Source organism: Eubalaena glacialis, chromosome 6, assembly GCF_028564815.1.
Source record: "Eubalaena glacialis isolate mEubGla1 chromosome 6, mEubGla1.1.hap2.+ XY, whole genome shotgun sequence".
Classification (NCBI taxonomy): domain Eukaryota; kingdom Metazoa; phylum Chordata; class Mammalia; order Artiodactyla; family Balaenidae; genus Eubalaena; species Eubalaena glacialis.
In genome coordinates, this window is record NC_083721.1 from 153,241,342 (window position 1) to 153,257,958 (window position 16,617).

Genomic DNA, 16,617 nt, shown 5'->3' on the forward strand with positions numbered 1-16,617 from the left:
AGCTGGAAGTTTTGGCTGAGATAATCACGGAAACATGGGATTTGCTGGCTCGTCCCAGAAGGCACTGGCTTCCAGACTTGGACCGGCTCCCACCTGGACAATCCAGGTGGGGTAAGCTTGCTTGGGAGAGTAGAAGCTTTGATCAGCATGGCAGCCAGGGCATCCTGAGAGCCCGCAGGTGTGTTTATGCACAGTCCACCAGTGGCCTCCCTGTGGACGTTCCGCTGCCCGTCCCTGGGCTCCGAGGTTTCGCTGGAGCAGCCAGCATTGAACCCCAAGATGGTAAAGCCACAGCTCCTAGCTCTCGCTAGAGTCTGTGCAAGTCCTGCCACCCACAAGGATCTCAGTGTTTCCCGGCACACTGTGACCCAGTGTTCCTCCCGCCCTCTTGAAAGCACCATCTTTTCCATAAGCTGTCTCTTACCGCATCCCCAGTCATACTTGTCCTGAGGCTACCGTGGCCAGATTCCTTTCCCAGAAGCCCTATGCCACTTGTGTGGCCCTTGAAACTGACATTTCCTTTCTGCCCAACGAAAAGAAGGAGAGAGATAGGGAGAGAAAGAGAGAGAGAGACAGAGAGACAGAGAGACAGAGAGACAGAGAGAGAGGGCTGTGTATTGCTCTAGAGCTCTGGAGAAAGGGGAGCCTAAGACAGAGGAGTGACTGGGAGGGAGCTGAGGACTAGATGTGTCTGCAGAGGTATACACCCTATAGAGCTAGAGACCCGGATGCAGTTGTAGCTAGAGAGTCAGATACATTGGTGCATACACATTCAAGTGGCAACTCTCAGAATATTTTCCTACTTCCTGCCGCTGACACACCCATGCTGGACATGGGGAGCACGGATTGAGCCAGTCGAGAATCACTCAGCACAGAGTGTACGAGGCACATGTGTTGGAAAATGTTTTTGAAAGAAACAGTGGAAGGGATCACCTGCCACGACGTTAAGATGCCACAGGCATTTGGTTTTTCAGTTCCTTTGTGCATCGCTTTAGTTGTAACACGGCTTATCTTTTGAGAGGTGTGTGCGTGTAGTGTGTGGCCCTAGACAGACAAGGAGAGAGAGAGAGGGACGGAGAGAGATTATTTGCCTGCATAATAAACCGGGCACAGTTGTTCCTATGAACTCTGGCAATGAAAGTGTTTGCATAGGTCTGTCCTTGTGTGCAAAGACGATGCCCTTGAGGAACCCTTCCACACCATGCACCCAGAAACCAAGTGCAGGTTGTCACTGAGAGACTGTTTTTGTGATTCCACTAGGGTGTGTTTGTGGCTACAAGCTACGGGACTAGACAGGGGCGTCTGGACCACCTTCCCATGCTGTGCCAGGCCAAGGGAGGGATTTCACCTCCCCGAGGAAACGCGGGAGAATACAAAGCGACCAAAGCACAAGCAAGAACTTGAACTGAGTGCCAAGATTTATTGATTGGATCAATGGAATGTCACATACAACGGGGAAATCCAGTTCAGCCTTGGGTCCTCCTCGTTGTCATTGGAAGGCTAGAATTCCTTGAGGCTTCAGAGGTGGTGTCCCTCCTGGTGCCCATGCTTCCTGACAGTCCGTGTGGAGCATGGCATTGCTCGTAGACACAACGCAGTTGCCGTCGACAGTCTTCTTGCCTTGGCCGCCCTGCCAGACACTATCATGAGTGTTGCTTGTTCCTTGTCCTTTCTCTCGCCCGTGGCTCTGCCTCCCAGGAAAGGAGGCTTGAACGGGGCTCGGGGGAAGGTCTTCCTACCTCCCCCTAAGCCTGTGGCACTGGGGAGCCTGGCAGCATGTCGAGCAAGGCCTGGAATTCTTCCTCGCTGAGGGGGGCTTCCAGGGTTGCCGCAAGTTCCTCTTCCTCTGCGTCCGCATTCGGCAAAGGGCCTGCCTTGTCCAGAATGTCCGCGTCTGACAAGAGTTCGTCCAGGAGGCTTGAGGAGCCTAGAAGGGCTGAGTGCTGGGTCTGTTGCTCCAGCTGGGGAGATGTCTCTTCACTTGAGGTTGCCTGCTGCTGCCAGAAGTGTGTCTCTGGCGGTGCAGGCGTCAAGATGGCCCCCTGGGCAGGCTGCCCACTGGCGATGACAGCATGTGTCCCTTCGCCCCACGGAACTGTGGCCGGAAGAGGCTGTGGGTTCTGGCATCCCTGAAGTGCTGCCAGGCTGGGCTGGACCACGATGAACATCAACGGGTGGCCCACACAGCACCCAGAGGCAGCCCCTGGCACAAGAAAGGTGGGGGAGAAAACAGGAGTGGCCGCAGCAAAGGATTGCGTGCTCTCAGGTGCATGAGAGGGAGCATAACGATGAGAGCTGCTAAGGACAGTGGGCGGGGGGCTTTGGTCCGACAGGGCAGTCACGGCTGATGTGGCATCTGGGCCTTCAGCCAGGGCATTCACAGGCCCACTAGCGCTCTGCTTTGGGTGCCGAGCTCTTCAGTTCTGGAACCATATCTAGGGAACCATATGGGGAGACAGGAACATTAGCAGCGCGACAGTCCAGATCTACTTGCCGCCGCCCCATCCCCGGCCGGCCCCGCCCCGGCCCGCCCTGCCCTGCCCTGCCCTGCCCTGCCCTCCAATCTGTCAGGTCCATGGCAAGTACTGGTGGGCCTCATCTAAGGGCCATTTTACCTAGAGATTTCGCCTTGGCTCCTGAAAATGCGGGAGGACGTCAGGGCAACACAGGACCCACCCCACTCCTCCCCACCCCTCCCCACCCCTCCCCACCCCTGGCTTTGAGGAGAGCCGTCATTGACCGGCTACAACCTCAGGTCCCTCCCTGGCTGCCCAGGACTTCCGTTGCCCTCTCCTCTTCTGGAAAGGGATGCCTTCAGATCAGCCCCCTTTGCGTATTCGTAGGACGAAGGGAACCTCCTCCCAATCCCCCCTCGCCAAGCCTACATATATCCAGCAGCAACCCGTCACAAGGTTTAACACTCCTTCCTCGTGGGAGAAGCCAAGTCCCACCCACTGGTGGAGAACTTACCTGGATTCGAGGTTCGGGAATTCCTGTCTGGTGAGCCAATTCTTCCCTGGCAGCAATAGATGGAAATCGATCCCTCTCAAAGGCTTGCACAAGGACCCTTGTTTGAGAAGGAGAGATGAGAGTCCTCTTTCGCCTGGCCTCTCTTCCCAAGCTTTCTGAAGAAGAACACACAGAGAAGAGAGGACATTCAGGCCAATTGCAGCACATTCACAGCAGATGCAGTGTGTGGTATGTAGGAAGTGGTATGTCATAGATCAAGATCGATACATCGATACATCTTATTGAGTGCTATGTGAAAATGCCCCATGTGATGGAAGAAGGGATTTCTGCACATCCGGGCAGGTTCCGGACCCGAAGATTCCAAGCCTTCCTGGCCATGCATCTCCCCACCCTCCAACAGGGGCATGATGCTCCTGTGTGGAACAGGAATGGGGCAAGAACCCAAGATATCATGGTTTCCTCTCTGAAGCGTTCTTGGCCTCCCACGGTCATCCACGTTCAGAGATGATTGTGTCTCAAGGGGATGCTCTGGGGAAATGCCTTTGGATTGCTGGCTACTTACCTCGAGTCAAAGTCTGAGGTGGTGGTGGCCGCAGCGGCTGCGACTGCCCTCCTTTGAAGGCATTCTCCGACAGCAATCGGCTCTGCTTTAGGCGTCTTCTTCGTTGGTTTTGAAACCAAACCTGGGTACAAAGAAAGAAAGCCTTGTCATTCAATGCTTATGCACGTACTTCCAAGATCTATTGCAGGGGTGCACCATAGAACAAACGCACAAACACGCCAGCCAGCCAACCAGCCAGCCAGCCAGCAACAAGCCGACTAATGGAGACCCAGTATGGCCCATCTGCCCCCAGTGGAAATATTTACGATTCAAAGGGACTGAACTCTCACTAGCAGGTAGAATGTAGACTCCCGCTTTCGCCTCTGAAGAAGTGCACCAGATTCCAGGATACACAATCTGTGTCCGTGAAAATAATCCTTCCTCTTCGAGTCACCTTACTGGTGTCCAGAGTAATGACTTGTGACACAGGAGGAGACAATGCTTGCTTTCCCACAGTCAGAATGGGATGGATAGCTACCTCTCTCTCTCTCTCTCCCCCGCCCCACCCCTTCTCATCAAAACTACCAGTTTCTCTGTGGGTCTTTTGGTCTCCGTCTACGATTCTCCGCATCTACCTGTTGACGTCTGTCTCTGTTGCCACCCGCCCTCCTGCCCACCTGACTGCCTGCCTGCCTTCCCCTCTCTCTGTCTCTGTCCCAGGCTCTCAGGCTCAATCTCTTTTCCCTCATTTGCTCTCTTTGCCTCCCCTTTGGCACGGTCCATGCCCGATTCATGGTTCCCTGCCTCTCTTATGTCCCCACAGGCAGTACTGTCTCATAACACGCAATCATATCCATTAGCAAGTGCCCGCATGAAAACCACACTTCCCATGCTGCCTGGGAACTACTCATTGACAGTTACTTCTCAGGGACTACATGCCTCCATCACTCTTAGGTCAGGAGACTCTTATGTACCCGCTCCCCATCTTCAGAATATGTGTCCTTGTCTTCAACAGTGAAGCAGTGTGCATGCTACCTCATTCCCCGAGGCCGAACTGCAGTGTGGACCTGTGCTTGTGTGCGTGTGTGTGCGCATGTTTTTAGACGTTTCTGACGGTGGTGTGTGGAAAATGTGACACCCTGAGAAAACGTGTTCGTAGGGAAAGCCAATCAGTCTTTGGCGACGCTTTGTAAGGTCGCAGGCGAGGTGTTCCTACCTTTGGTGACTCCTCTCCAACCTGCCCAGAGAGGGAAGTCTTCAGCACGGCTAGTTCCTCGGAGGCCAGCCACCAAGGGAACACCTCCCTGGCACCACCAGGCCCTCCTGCTTCCTTGGCCCCTCGCCCTTTATGCTTGACCACCCATTTGAATGGACCTCTCGCCACACAGCTCAGTCTGGCCACGTTTTCCAAAGGGAGCCACCTTCCTTGCCAAGATTCGAGTCCCTGCTGTCTGGAGCACCCCGAAGAGGAAGCCCCAAGGGCAAGGACTCCAGCTGGCGTAGGGCGACTTGCGTCTGGACATGGACCCCGAGAGGGAGAATGGATCGAGAGACTCGGACGTACCTGAATTCTGCTTTCTGGAATGCCCAGTTCTCGCGCCAGCCGTTCTCTGGTCGTTATCCCGGGGTAGGGGTTCTGTTGAAAGAGTGCTTGCAGGGTGTCCTTCTGACTCAGCCTCAGAACCAGCCTCCTCCTTCGCGATGGTCTTGAGAGTCGGCCTGTGGGAGAGAAAAGGGGGAATGTGTCAGGGGCGAATCCATGGAGGTGCAAACCAATGGTACCGGCCCAGCGCTGGTCCTTGTGCCACGTGAAAAACCTCTAAGCCAGGGGAAGACTCTGCATTTGGAACAACCGTGGGTACACCCTGAAAGCCACGCTGAGTGGGACCCTGTGGGCTCAAGCTAAGCTGAGGGTCAAGGCTATGGGGATCCCCCCACCACTCGCCAAGGATCCACAGGGCGCCATGCAAGCAGAAGGGGAAAGCCCTAGAAAAACAGGCTAACCTGACCAAAATGGGTGGAAGGATTTTCCACCTGTGGAGGCCTGAGAAAGTCTTGATGGCTTCTACCAGATTTACCTCGAACTCTATGCTAACGAGAGGAGCCCGGCTTCTGGCCTGTCATACGCACAGGGCACATCCGCTTTCACTATTTGAAAGGAAACGAGACGAAAGCCAAACGAAGCCAGACAAACACACAAGCCAATCCCCAACACAGGACGCACTAGGAGATTGTTTTGAAGACCCACTTTTTTGAGATAAGGACCAACGTGGGGCCCCGTCTGATGGCGCCCACACACCCACCCACCCACCCACAACAGCCCGGTACTCCTCGGAAGATGAGTTTCCCTTTCCAGGCACCAAGGTCATGCTGACTCGCCGTGTGTGCGTGCTATTCTTTCAGTTGGGCAGCCTTGAAGGGCTGCCCCCCACCCCTGTCCTATTTGAGGTTGCGTCTTTCTGGTGGCAAGGGAATAGATGGGTGTTTGTTTCCTGCCTTCTAAGGCGGGAGCCGGGTGTGATGGCCAGGGTGGGTGTGGTTTCAGGCACGTCCGGCACATCCCTGACATTTGAGTTTCCTGAACTCTCTCCAGCTCTAGGACAACGCCAACCCTTCTGCAAGGGCCACCTGCTCTAGCAGCTGGCAGCTGGTGACGTAGGGTCGTCTTCAGGTCTCCCGCTGGAAGGAGGCAAGGCAAGGCAAGGGTTTCGGACCCCCAACGGGGACTTCCTTTAAAAGCGCCCTTCCTTCCTGCCAGCTCCAAGGAAAATCTTTGGAAAGCACTCAAGGAACGAACGTGTCACACTGCGGATTTTGCCTCTCCAGAGGCTCCTGCACTGGCTACCTTGGAGTCCAATGAGAGACAGTTTGAGTGCTCCTGGAATCTCTGTTTCCCAGGCTCTAGCTTTCAGTTGTGCTCAAAGAAAAATTATCTTTTTCTTCTATTCTTAATACATACTGGATGTGGATTCTTTCCATGGACACCACAGAAGTTAACCAGTTCAAATGGACCACGAAACCAAAGAGAGCAAATCCATAACAACAGCAAGAACAGAACATGGGTAACCAACTCAAAATCCCAAACACGGTCAACTGGAAAAGAGTGTCAGTTTAGTTGGGAACGTTTTCAAACACTCGTGTTCCGTTCACTGCAACCACAGGCTGGGATTTTGGTAGAGAAGCCATTGTCGGGCAACAGGCCTACCTACTTCCATGTCGATTTCAAGAAGGAAAACAAACGAACCAGCAAACCAGAAATATGTACGTGAAATGCCCAAACCAAGGTGCATCCTTTTGCCCAACTGATTCCAGAAACATATCCCAGCATATCTGTCCGTGCCAATTGGTGGTCATTGGGAAACTTCAACCTTCGTGGTGATCAACCCTTGGGGTGGGGAGGTGCATGAGTGTATTTGGAGGACCCAACCCCAGAGCCCAGATGCTGAGGGCAACGTACCTCTGGAGGGGCTGTATGCCGGACGAGCTGGACGAATCCATGGTGGGAGACCCACACGGATGGCACGGAAACTGCTGGCCAACTGTTCAGTGCTCAGAAGCTCAGGATTTATAATGGATGAGGATGCCCCGCCCCTATTTATGTAAATAGCCGCAGATGGTGGGGAACCCTTCCTTGCAAATTGAGAACCTGGAAGGAATCCCGTGAGGCAAGTGGGCGTTGGAATGGAAGGCCTGTTCGGAGGCTCCCAGGTCCCTTTGAAGCTGCCGCCCTCGTCATCCTTTCCCAGAATGCTTGGGGTCCAGTGCTCTCTCGTTTTCACACCTTTTCACATTCCACACATACTTTTGCTCTCCGTGGAATTCCCCAACTCTGAGTCCCTCACGCTCAGGTGTGTCACGGTACTTTCCAAAATGGAGAGAGAACCTGGAGCCTAGCTTCCTCGAGTACGTTTCCCACTTCGCTCATCACCACCAGGACGTCATTGCCTCCCACTCTTAAAGCATTTCCTTGGCTGGGTTTGAGTTCCCGATAATTCACATACTAAGCTTGACTGCTTATCTCGGATCTACCCATGGTCCTCAACAGTTCGGGACTTTTTCAGAGGTACCCTGAATCCCACCCCCTTGCTCACATGCCATGGAGAGACCAGAGAAAGGGGCACGCCACACGTGTAGGTTTCACAAGCCAAGGAACTTAATTTCAGTGCTTGTCCTTGGCGTCCACAAGATGAAGTCGGTTTCACGTTCACTGTTCAACAGGCATCTGTACGATGAAAAAGAAGAAAAAGAAGAAGAAGAAGAAGAGGAAGAAGAAGAAGAAGAAGAAGAAGAAGAAGAAGAAGAAGAAGAAGAAGAAGAAGAAGAAGAAGAAGAAGAAGAGGAGGAGGAGGAGGAGAAGGAGGAAGAAGAAGAAGAGGAGGAAGAAGGGGAGGGATATGAAGCAAGTTATATGATGGATGATGACACAGCTGGGTTTGAAAGGAATGCTTTGGATTCCAAATACAACCATCCTAACATCTTCGGGGCATTTGGGCTGCAGAGAATTGAAAAATTAAAAACAAACAAACAAAAAAACCACACAGAAACACAGAACCATCTCTAATGTGTTCTTTTGCCACCACGTGGATTAACATGAGGACAGTGAGCTTATTTAGAAACAGTTGGGAATTGCAGTTATTACACCACCAATTCGTGAAAATATGGCTGGGGTGTGTGTATTTGTGTGATCTGTGTGTTTGATTTTCTGCACCCACTAAGGGTGGTTGTCAGGTGGTACCCGTGGACGGATGCCACCGGGACTAGTAGGTGTCGGCAAGTCCCAGGAGGCCCAGGAGGCCCAGGAGGATGTTCTGAGGAGGTGCACGTCCTGGTCCCTTGTCCTCAAGTGCCAGAGATCAGAGGGTGGCGTGACCATCTTGTTGGATCAGGGTGGTTTTTCCCGGGAAGCTGGAAGTTTTGGCTGAGATAATCACGGAAACATGGGATTTGCTGGCTCGTCCCAGAAGGCACTGGCTTCCAGACTTGGACCGGCTCCCACCTGGACAATCCAGGTGGGGTAAGCTTGCTTGGGAGAGTAGAAGCTTTGATCAGCATGGCAGCCAGGGCATCCTGAGAGCCCGCAGGTGTGTTTATGCACAGTCCACCAGTGGCCTCCCTGTGGACGTTCCGCTGCCCGTCCCTGGGCTCCGAGGTTTCGCTGGAGCAGCCAGCATTGAACCCCAAGATGGTAAAGCCACAGCTCCTAGCTCTCGCTAGAGTCTGTGCAAGTCCTGCCACCCACAAGGATCTCAGTGTTTCCCGGCACACTGTGACCCAGTGTTCCTCCCGCCCTCTTGAAAGCACCATCTTTTCCATAAGCTGTCTCTTACCGCATCCCCAGTCATACTTGTCCTGAGGCTACCGTGGCCAGATTCCTTTCCCAGAAGCCCTATGCCACTTGTGTGGCCCTTGAAACTGACATTTCCTTTCTGCCCAACGAAAAGAAGGAGAGAGATAGGGAGAGAAAGAGAGAGAGAGACAGAGAGACAGAGAGACAGAGAGACAGAGAGAGAGGGCTGTGTATTGCTCTAGAGCTCTGGAGAAAGGGGAGCCTAAGACAGAGGAGTGACTGGGAGGGAGCTGAGGACTAGATGTGTCTGCAGAGGTATACACCCTATAGAGCTAGAGACCCGGATGCAGTTGTAGCTAGAGAGTCAGATACATTGGTGCATACACATTCAAGTGGCAACTCTCAGAATATTTTCCTACTTCCTGCCGCTGACACACCCATGCTGGACATGGGGAGCACGGATTGAGCCAGTCGAGAATCACTCAGCACAGAGTGTATGAGGCACATGTGTTGGAAAATGTTTTTGAAAGAAACAGTGGAAGGGATCACCTGCCACGACGTTAAGATGCCACAGGCATTTGGTTTTTCAGTTCCTTTGTGCATCGCTTTAGTTGTAACACGGCTTATCTTTTGAGAGGTGTGTGCGTGTAGTGTGTGGCCCTAGACAGACAAGGAGAGAGAGAGAGGGACGGAGAGAGATTATTTGCCTGCATAATAAACCGGGCACAGTTGTGCCTATGAACTCTGGCAATGAAAGTGTTTGCATAGGTCTGTCCTTGTGTGCAAAGACGATGCCCTTGAGGAACCCTTCCACACCATGCACCCAGAAACCAAGTGCAGGTTGTCACTGAGAGACTGTTTTTGTGATTCCACTAGGGTGTGTTTGTGGCTACAAGCTACGGGACTAGACAGGGGCGTCTGGACCACCTTCCCATGCTGTGCCAGGCCAAGGGAGGGATTTCACCTCCCCGAGGAAACGCGGGAGAATACAAAGCGACCAAAGCACAAGCAAGAACTTGAACTGAGTGCCAAGATTTATTGATTGGATCAATGGAATGTCACATACAACGGGGAAATCCAGTTCAGCCTTGGGTCCTCCTCGTTGTCATTGGAAGGCTAGAATTCCTTGAGGCTTCAGAGGTGGTGTCCCTCCTGGTGCCCATGCTTCCTGACAGCCCGTGTGGAGCATGGCATTGCTCGTAGACACAACGCAGTTGCCGTCGACAGTCTTCTTGCCTTGGCCGCCCTGCCAGACACTATCATGAGTGTTGCTTGTTCCTTGTCCTTTCTCTCGCCCGTGGCTCTGCCTCCCAGGAAAGGAGGCTTGAACGGGGCTCGGGGGAAGGTCTTCCTACCTCCCCCTAAGCCTGTGGCACTGGGGAGCCTGGCAGCATGTCGAGCAAGGCCTGGAATTCTTCCTCGCTGAGGGGGGCTTCCAGGGTTGCCGCAAGTTCCTCTTCCTCTGCGTCCGCATTCGGCAAAGGGCCTGCCTTGTCCAGAATGTCCGCGTCTGACAAGAGTTCGTCCAGGAGGCTTGAGGAGCCTAGAAGGGCTGAGTGCTGGGTCTGTTGCTCCAGCTGGGGAGATGTCTCTTCACTTGAGGTTGCCTGCTGCTGCCAGAAGTGTGTCTCTGGCGGTGCAGGCGTCAAGATGGCCCCCTGGGCAGGCTGCCCACTGGCGATGACAGCATGTGTCCCTTCGCCCCACGGAACTGTGGCCGGAAGAGGCTGTGGGTTCTGGCATCCCTGAAGTGCTGCCAGGCTGGGCTGGACCACGATGAACATCAACGGGTGGCCCACACAGCACCCAGAGGCAGCCCCTGGCACAAGAAAGGTGGGGGAGAAAACAGGAGTGGCCGCAGCAAAGGATTGCGTGCTCTCAGGTGCATGAGAGGGAGCATAACGATGAGAGCTGCTAAGGACAGTGGGCGGGGGGCTTTGGTCCGACAGGGCAGTCACGGCTGATGTGGCATCTGGGCCTTCAGCCAGGGCATTCACAGGCCCACTAGCGCTCTGCTTTGGGTGCCGAGCTCTTCGGTTCTGGAACCATATCTAGGGAACCATATGGGGAGACAGGAACACTAGTAGCGCGACAGTCCAGATCTACTTGCCGCCGCCCCATCACCGGCCGGCCCCGCCCCGGCCCGCCCTGCCCTGCCTTGCCCTGCCCTGCCCTCCAATCTGTCAGGTCCATGGCAAGTACTGGTGGGCCTCATCTAAGGGCCATTTTACCTAGAGCTTTCGCCTTGGCTCCTGAAAATGCGGGAGGACGTCAGGGCAACACAGGACCCACCCCACTCCTCCCCACCCCTCCCCACCCCTCCCCACCCCTGGCTTTGAGGAGAGCCGTCATTGACCGGCTACAACCTCAGGCCCCTCCCTGGCTGCCCAGGACTTCCGTTGCCCTCTCCTCTTCTGGAAAGGGATGCCTTCAGATCAGCCCCCTTAGCGTATTCGTAGGACGAAGGGAACCTCCTCCCAATCCCCCCTCGCCAAGCCTACATATATCCAACAGCAACCCGTCACAAGGTTTAACACTCCTTCCTCGTGGGAGAAGCCAAGTCCCACCCACTGGTGGAGAACTTACCTGGATTCGAGGTTCGGGAATTCCTGTCTGGTGAGCCAATTCTTCCCTGGCAGCAATAGATGGAAATCGATCCCTCTCAAAGGCTTGCACAAGGACCCTTGTTTGAGAAGGAGAGATGAAAGTCCTCTTTCGCCTGGCCTCTCTTCCCAAGCTTTCTGAAGAAGAACACACAGAGAAGAGAGGACATTCAGGCCAATTGCAGCACATTCACAGCAGATGCAGTGTGTGGTATGTAGGAAGTGGTATGTCATAGATCAAGATCGATACATCGATACATCTTATTGAGTGCTATGTGAAAATGCCCCATGTGATGGAAGAAGGGATTTCTGCACATCCGGGCAGGTTCCGGACCCGAAGATTCCAAGCCTTCCTGGCCATGCATCTCCCCACCCTCCAACAGGGGCATGATGCTCCTGTGTGGAACAGGAATGGGGCAAGAACCCAAGATATCATGGTTTCCTCTCTGAAGCGTTCTTGGCCTCCCACGGTCATCCACGTTCAGAGATGATTGTGTCTCAAGGGGATGCTCTGGGGAAATGCCTTTGGATTGCTGGCTACTTACCTCGAGTCAAAGTCTGAGGTGGTGGTGGCCGCAGCGGCTGCGACTGCCCTCCTTTGAAGGCATTCTCCGACAGCAATCGGCTCTGCTTTAGGCGTCTTCTTCGTTGGTTTTGAAACCAAACCTGGGTACAAAGAAAGAAAGCCTTGTCATTCAATGCTTATGCACGTACTTCCAAGATCTATTGCAGGGGTGCACCATAGAACAAACGCACAAACACGCCAGCCAGCCAACCAGCCAGCCAGCCAGCAACAAGCCGACTAATGGAGACCCAGTATGGCCCATCTGCCCCCAGTGGAAATATTTACGATTCAAAGGGACTGAACTCTCACTAGCAGGTAGAATGTAGACTCCCGCTTTCGCCTCTGAAGAAGTGCACCAGATTCCAGGATACACAATCTGTGTCCGTGAAAATAATCCTTCCTCTTCGAGTCACCTTACTGGTGTCCAGAGTAATGACTTGTGACACAGGAGGAGACAATGCTTGCTTTCCCACAGTCAGAATGGGATGGATAGCTACCTCTCTCTCTCTCTCTCCCCCGCCCCACCCCTTCTCATCAAAACTACCAGTTTCTCTGTGGGTCTTTTGGTCTCCGTCTACGATTCTCCGCATCTACCTGTTGACGTCTGTCTCTGTTGCCACCCGCCCTCCTGCCCACCTGACTGCCTGCCTGCCTTCCCCTCTCTCTGTCTCTGTCCCAGGCTCTCAGGCTCAATCTCTTTTCCCTCATTTGCTCTCTTTGCCTCCCCTTTGGCACGGTCCATGCCCGATTCATGGTTCCCTGCCTCTCTTATGTCCCCACAGGCAGTACTGTCTCATAACACGCAATCATATCCATTAGCAAGTGCCCGCATGAAAACCACACTTCCCATGCTGCCTGGGAACTACTCATTGACAGTTACTTCTCAGGGACTACATGCCTCCATCACTCTTAGGTCAGGAGACTCTTATGTACCCGCTCCCCATCTTCAGAATATGTGTCCTTGTCTTCAACAGTGAAGCAGTGTGCATGCTACCTCATTCCCCGAGGCCGAACTGCAGTGTGGACCTGTGCTTGTGTGCGTGTGTGTGCGCATGTTTTTAGACGTTTCTGACGGTGGTGTGTGGAAAATGTGACACCCTGAGAAAACTTGTTCGTAGGGAAAGCCAATCAGTCTTTGGCGACGCTTTGTAAGGTCGCAGGCGAGGTGTTCCTACCTTTGGTGACTCCTCTCCAACCTGCCCAGAGAGGGAAGTCTTCAGCACGGCTAGTTCCTCGGAGGCCAGCCACCAAGGGAACACCTCCCTGGCACCACCAGGCCCTCCTGCTTCCTTGGCCCCTCGCCCTTTATGCTTGACCACCCATTTGAATGGACCTCTCGCCACACAGCTCAGTCTGGCCACGTTTTCCAAAGGGAGCCACCTTCCTTGCCAAGATTCGAGTCCCTGCTGTCTGGAGCACCCCGAAGAGGAAGCCCCAAGGGCAAGGACTCCAGCTGGCGTAGGGCGACTTGCGTCTGGACATGGACCCCGAGAGGGAGAATGGATCGAGAGACTCGGACGTACCTGAATTCTGCTTTCTGGAATGCCCAGTTCTCGCGCCAGCCGTTCTCTGGTCGTTATCCCGGGGTAGGGGTTCTGTTGAAAGAGTGCTTGCAGGGTGTCCTTCTGACTCAGCCTCAGAACCAGCCTCCTCCTTCGCGATGGTCTTGAGAGTCGGCCTGTGGGAGAGAAAAGGGGGAATGTGTCAGGGGCGAATCCATGGAGGTGCAAACCAATGGTACCGGCCCAGCGCTGGTCCTTGTGCCACGTGAAAAACCTCTAAGCCAGGGGAAGACTCTGCATTTGGAACAACCGTGGGTACACCCTGAAAGCCACGCTGAGTGGGACCCTGTGGGCTCAAGCTAAGCTGAGGGTCAAGGCTATGGGGATCCCCCCACCACTCGCCAAGGATCCACAGGGCGCCATGCAAGCAGAAGGGGAAAGCCCTAGAAAAACAGGCTAACCTGACCAAAATGGGTGGAAGGATTTTCCACCTGTGGAGGCCTGAGAAAGTCTTGATGGCTTCTACCAGATTTACCTCGAACTCTATGCTAACGAGAGGAGCCCGGCTTCTGGCCTGTCATACGCACAGGGCACATCCGCTTTCACTATTTGAAAGGAAACGAGACGAAAGCCAAACGAAGCCAGACAAACACACAAGCCAATCCCCAACACAGGACGCACTAGGAGATTGTTTTGAAGACCCACTTTTTTGAGATAAGGACCAACGTGGGGCCCCGTCTGATGGTGCCCACACACCCACCCACCCACCCACAACAGCCCGGTACTCCTCGGAAGATGAGTTTCCCTTTCCAGGCACCAAGGTCATGCTGACTCGCCGTGTGTGCGTGCTATTCTTTCAGTTGGGCAGCCTTGAAGGGCTGCCCCCCACCCCTGTCCTATTTGAGGTTGCGTCTTTCTGGTGGCAAGGGAATAGATGGGTGTTTGTTTCCTGCCTTCTAAGGCGGGAGCCGGGTGTGATGGCCAGGGTGGGTGTGGTTTCAGGCACGTCCGGCACATCCCTGACATTTGAGTTTCCTGAACTCTCTCCAGCTCTAGGACAACGCCAACCCTTCTGCAAGGGCCACCTGCTCTAGCAGCTGGCAGCTGGTGACGTAGGGTCGTCTTCAGGTCTCCCGCTGGAAGGAGGCAAGGCAAGGCAAGGGTTTCGGACCCCCAACGGGGACTTCCTTTAAAAGCGCCCTTCCTTCCTGCCAGCTCCAAGGAAAATCTTTGGAAAGCACTCAAGGAACGAACGTGTCACACTGCGGATTTTGCCTTTCCAGAGGCTCCTGCACTGGCTACCTTGGAGTCCAATGAGAGACAGTTTGAGTGCTCCTGGAATCTCTGTTTCCCAGGCTCTAGCTTTCAGTTGTGCTCAAAGAAAAATTATCTTTTTCTTCTATTCTTAATACATACTGGATGTGGATTCTTTCCATGGACACCACAGAAGTTAACCAGTTCAAATGGACCACGAAACCAAAGAGAGCAAATCCATAACAACAGCAAGAACAGAACATGGGTAACCAACTCAAAATCCCAAACACGGTCAACTGGAAAAGAGTGTCAGTTTAGTTGGGAACGTTTTCAAACACTCGTGTTCCGTTCACTGCAACCACAGGCTGGGATTTTGGTAGAGAAGCCATTGTCGGGCAACAGGCCTACCTACTTCCATGTCGATTTCAAGAAGGAAAACAAACGAACCAGCAAACCAGAAATATGTACGTGAAATGCCCAAACCAAGGTGCATCCTTTTGCCCAACTGATTCCAGAAACATGTCCCAGCATATCTGTCCGTGCCAATTGGTGGTCATTGGGAAACTTCAACCTTCGTGGTGATCAACCCTTGGGGTGGGGAGGTGCATGAGTGTATTTGGAGGACCCAACCCCAGAGCCCAGATGCTGAGGGCAACGTACCTCTGGAGGGGCTGTATGCCGGACGAGCTGGACGAATCCATGGTGGGAGACCCACACGGATGGCACGGAAACTGCTGGCCAACTGTTCAGTGCTCAGAAGCTCAGGATTTATAATGGATGAGGATGCCCCGCCCCTATTTATGTAAATAGCCGCAGATGGTGGGGAACCCTTCCTTGCAAATTGAGAACCTGGAAGGAATCCCGTGAGGCAAGTGGGCGTTGGAATGGAAGGCCTGTTCGGAGGCTCCCAGGTCCCTTTGAAGCTGCCGCCCTCGTCATCCTTTCCCAGAATGCTTGGGGTCCAGTGCTCTCTCGTTTTCACACCTTTTCACATTCCACACATACTTTTGCTCTCCGTGGAATTCCCCAACTCTGAGTCCCTCACGCTCAGGTGTGTCACGGTACTTTCCAAAATGGAGAGAGAACCTGGAGCCTAGCTTCCTCGAGTACGTTTCCCACTTCGCTCATCACCACCAGGACGTCATTGCCTCCCACTCTTAAAGCATTTCCTTGGCTGGGTTTGAGTTCCCGATAATTCACATACTAAGCTTGACTGCTTATCTCGGATCTACCCATGGTCCTCAACAGTTCGGGACTTTTTCAGAGGTACCCTGAATCCCACCCCCTTGCTCACATGCCATGGAGAGACCAGAGAAAGGGGCACGCCACACGTGTAGGTTTCACAAGCCAAGGAACTTAATTTCAGTGCTTGTCCTTGGCGTCCACAAGATGAAGTCGGTTTCACATTCACTGTTCAACAGGCATCTGTACGATGAAAAAGAAGAAAAAGAAGAAGAAGAAGAAGAGGAAGAAGAAGAAGAAGAAGAAGAAGAAGAAGAAGAAGAAGAAGAAGAAGAAGAGGAGGAGGAGGAGGAGGAGAAGGAGGAAGAAGAAGAAGAGGAGGAAGAAGGGGAGGGATATGAAGCAAGTTATATGATGGATGATGACACAGCTGGGTTTGAAAGGAATGCTTTGGATTCCAAATACAACCATCCTAACATCTTCGGGGCATTTGGGCTGCAGAGAATTGAAAAATTAAAAACAAACAAACAAAAAAACCACACAGAAACACAGAACCATCTCTAATGTGTTCTTTTGCCACCACGTGGATTAACATGAGGACAGTGAGCTTATTTAGAAACAGTTGGGAATTGCAGTTATTACACCACCAATTCGTGAAAATATGGCTGGGGTGTGTGTATTTGTGTGATCTGTGTGTTTGATTTTCTGCACCC

At 53.2% G+C, this 16,617-nt stretch overlaps 2 protein-coding genes across 2 annotated transcripts; both read right to left on the minus strand.

The window, feature by feature from the left end:
* Positions 1-1,745: 1,745 nt before the first annotated feature.
* Positions 1,746-5,880, minus strand: LOC133093081 (double homeobox protein 4-like protein 4). Its single transcript, XM_061192788.1, has 4 exons — positions 5,823-5,880; positions 5,076-5,230; positions 3,533-3,653; positions 1,746-2,203 (listed from the first exon to the last, which is right to left on the minus strand). The coding sequence occupies exons 1-4, from the start codon at positions 5,878-5,880 to the stop codon at positions 1,746-1,748; spliced, it is 792 nt and encodes a 263-aa protein (XP_061048771.1).
* Positions 5,881-10,159: 4,279 nt separating this feature from the next.
* LOC133093082 (double homeobox protein 4-like protein 4) lies at positions 10,160-14,294 on the minus strand. Its single transcript, XM_061192789.1, has 4 exons — positions 14,237-14,294; positions 13,490-13,644; positions 11,947-12,067; positions 10,160-10,617 (listed from the first exon to the last, which is right to left on the minus strand). Exons 1-4 carry the CDS (start codon positions 14,292-14,294, stop codon positions 10,160-10,162), a joined length of 792 nt encoding a protein of 263 aa, XP_061048772.1.
* Between the last annotated feature and the right edge of the window lie 2,323 nt (positions 14,295-16,617).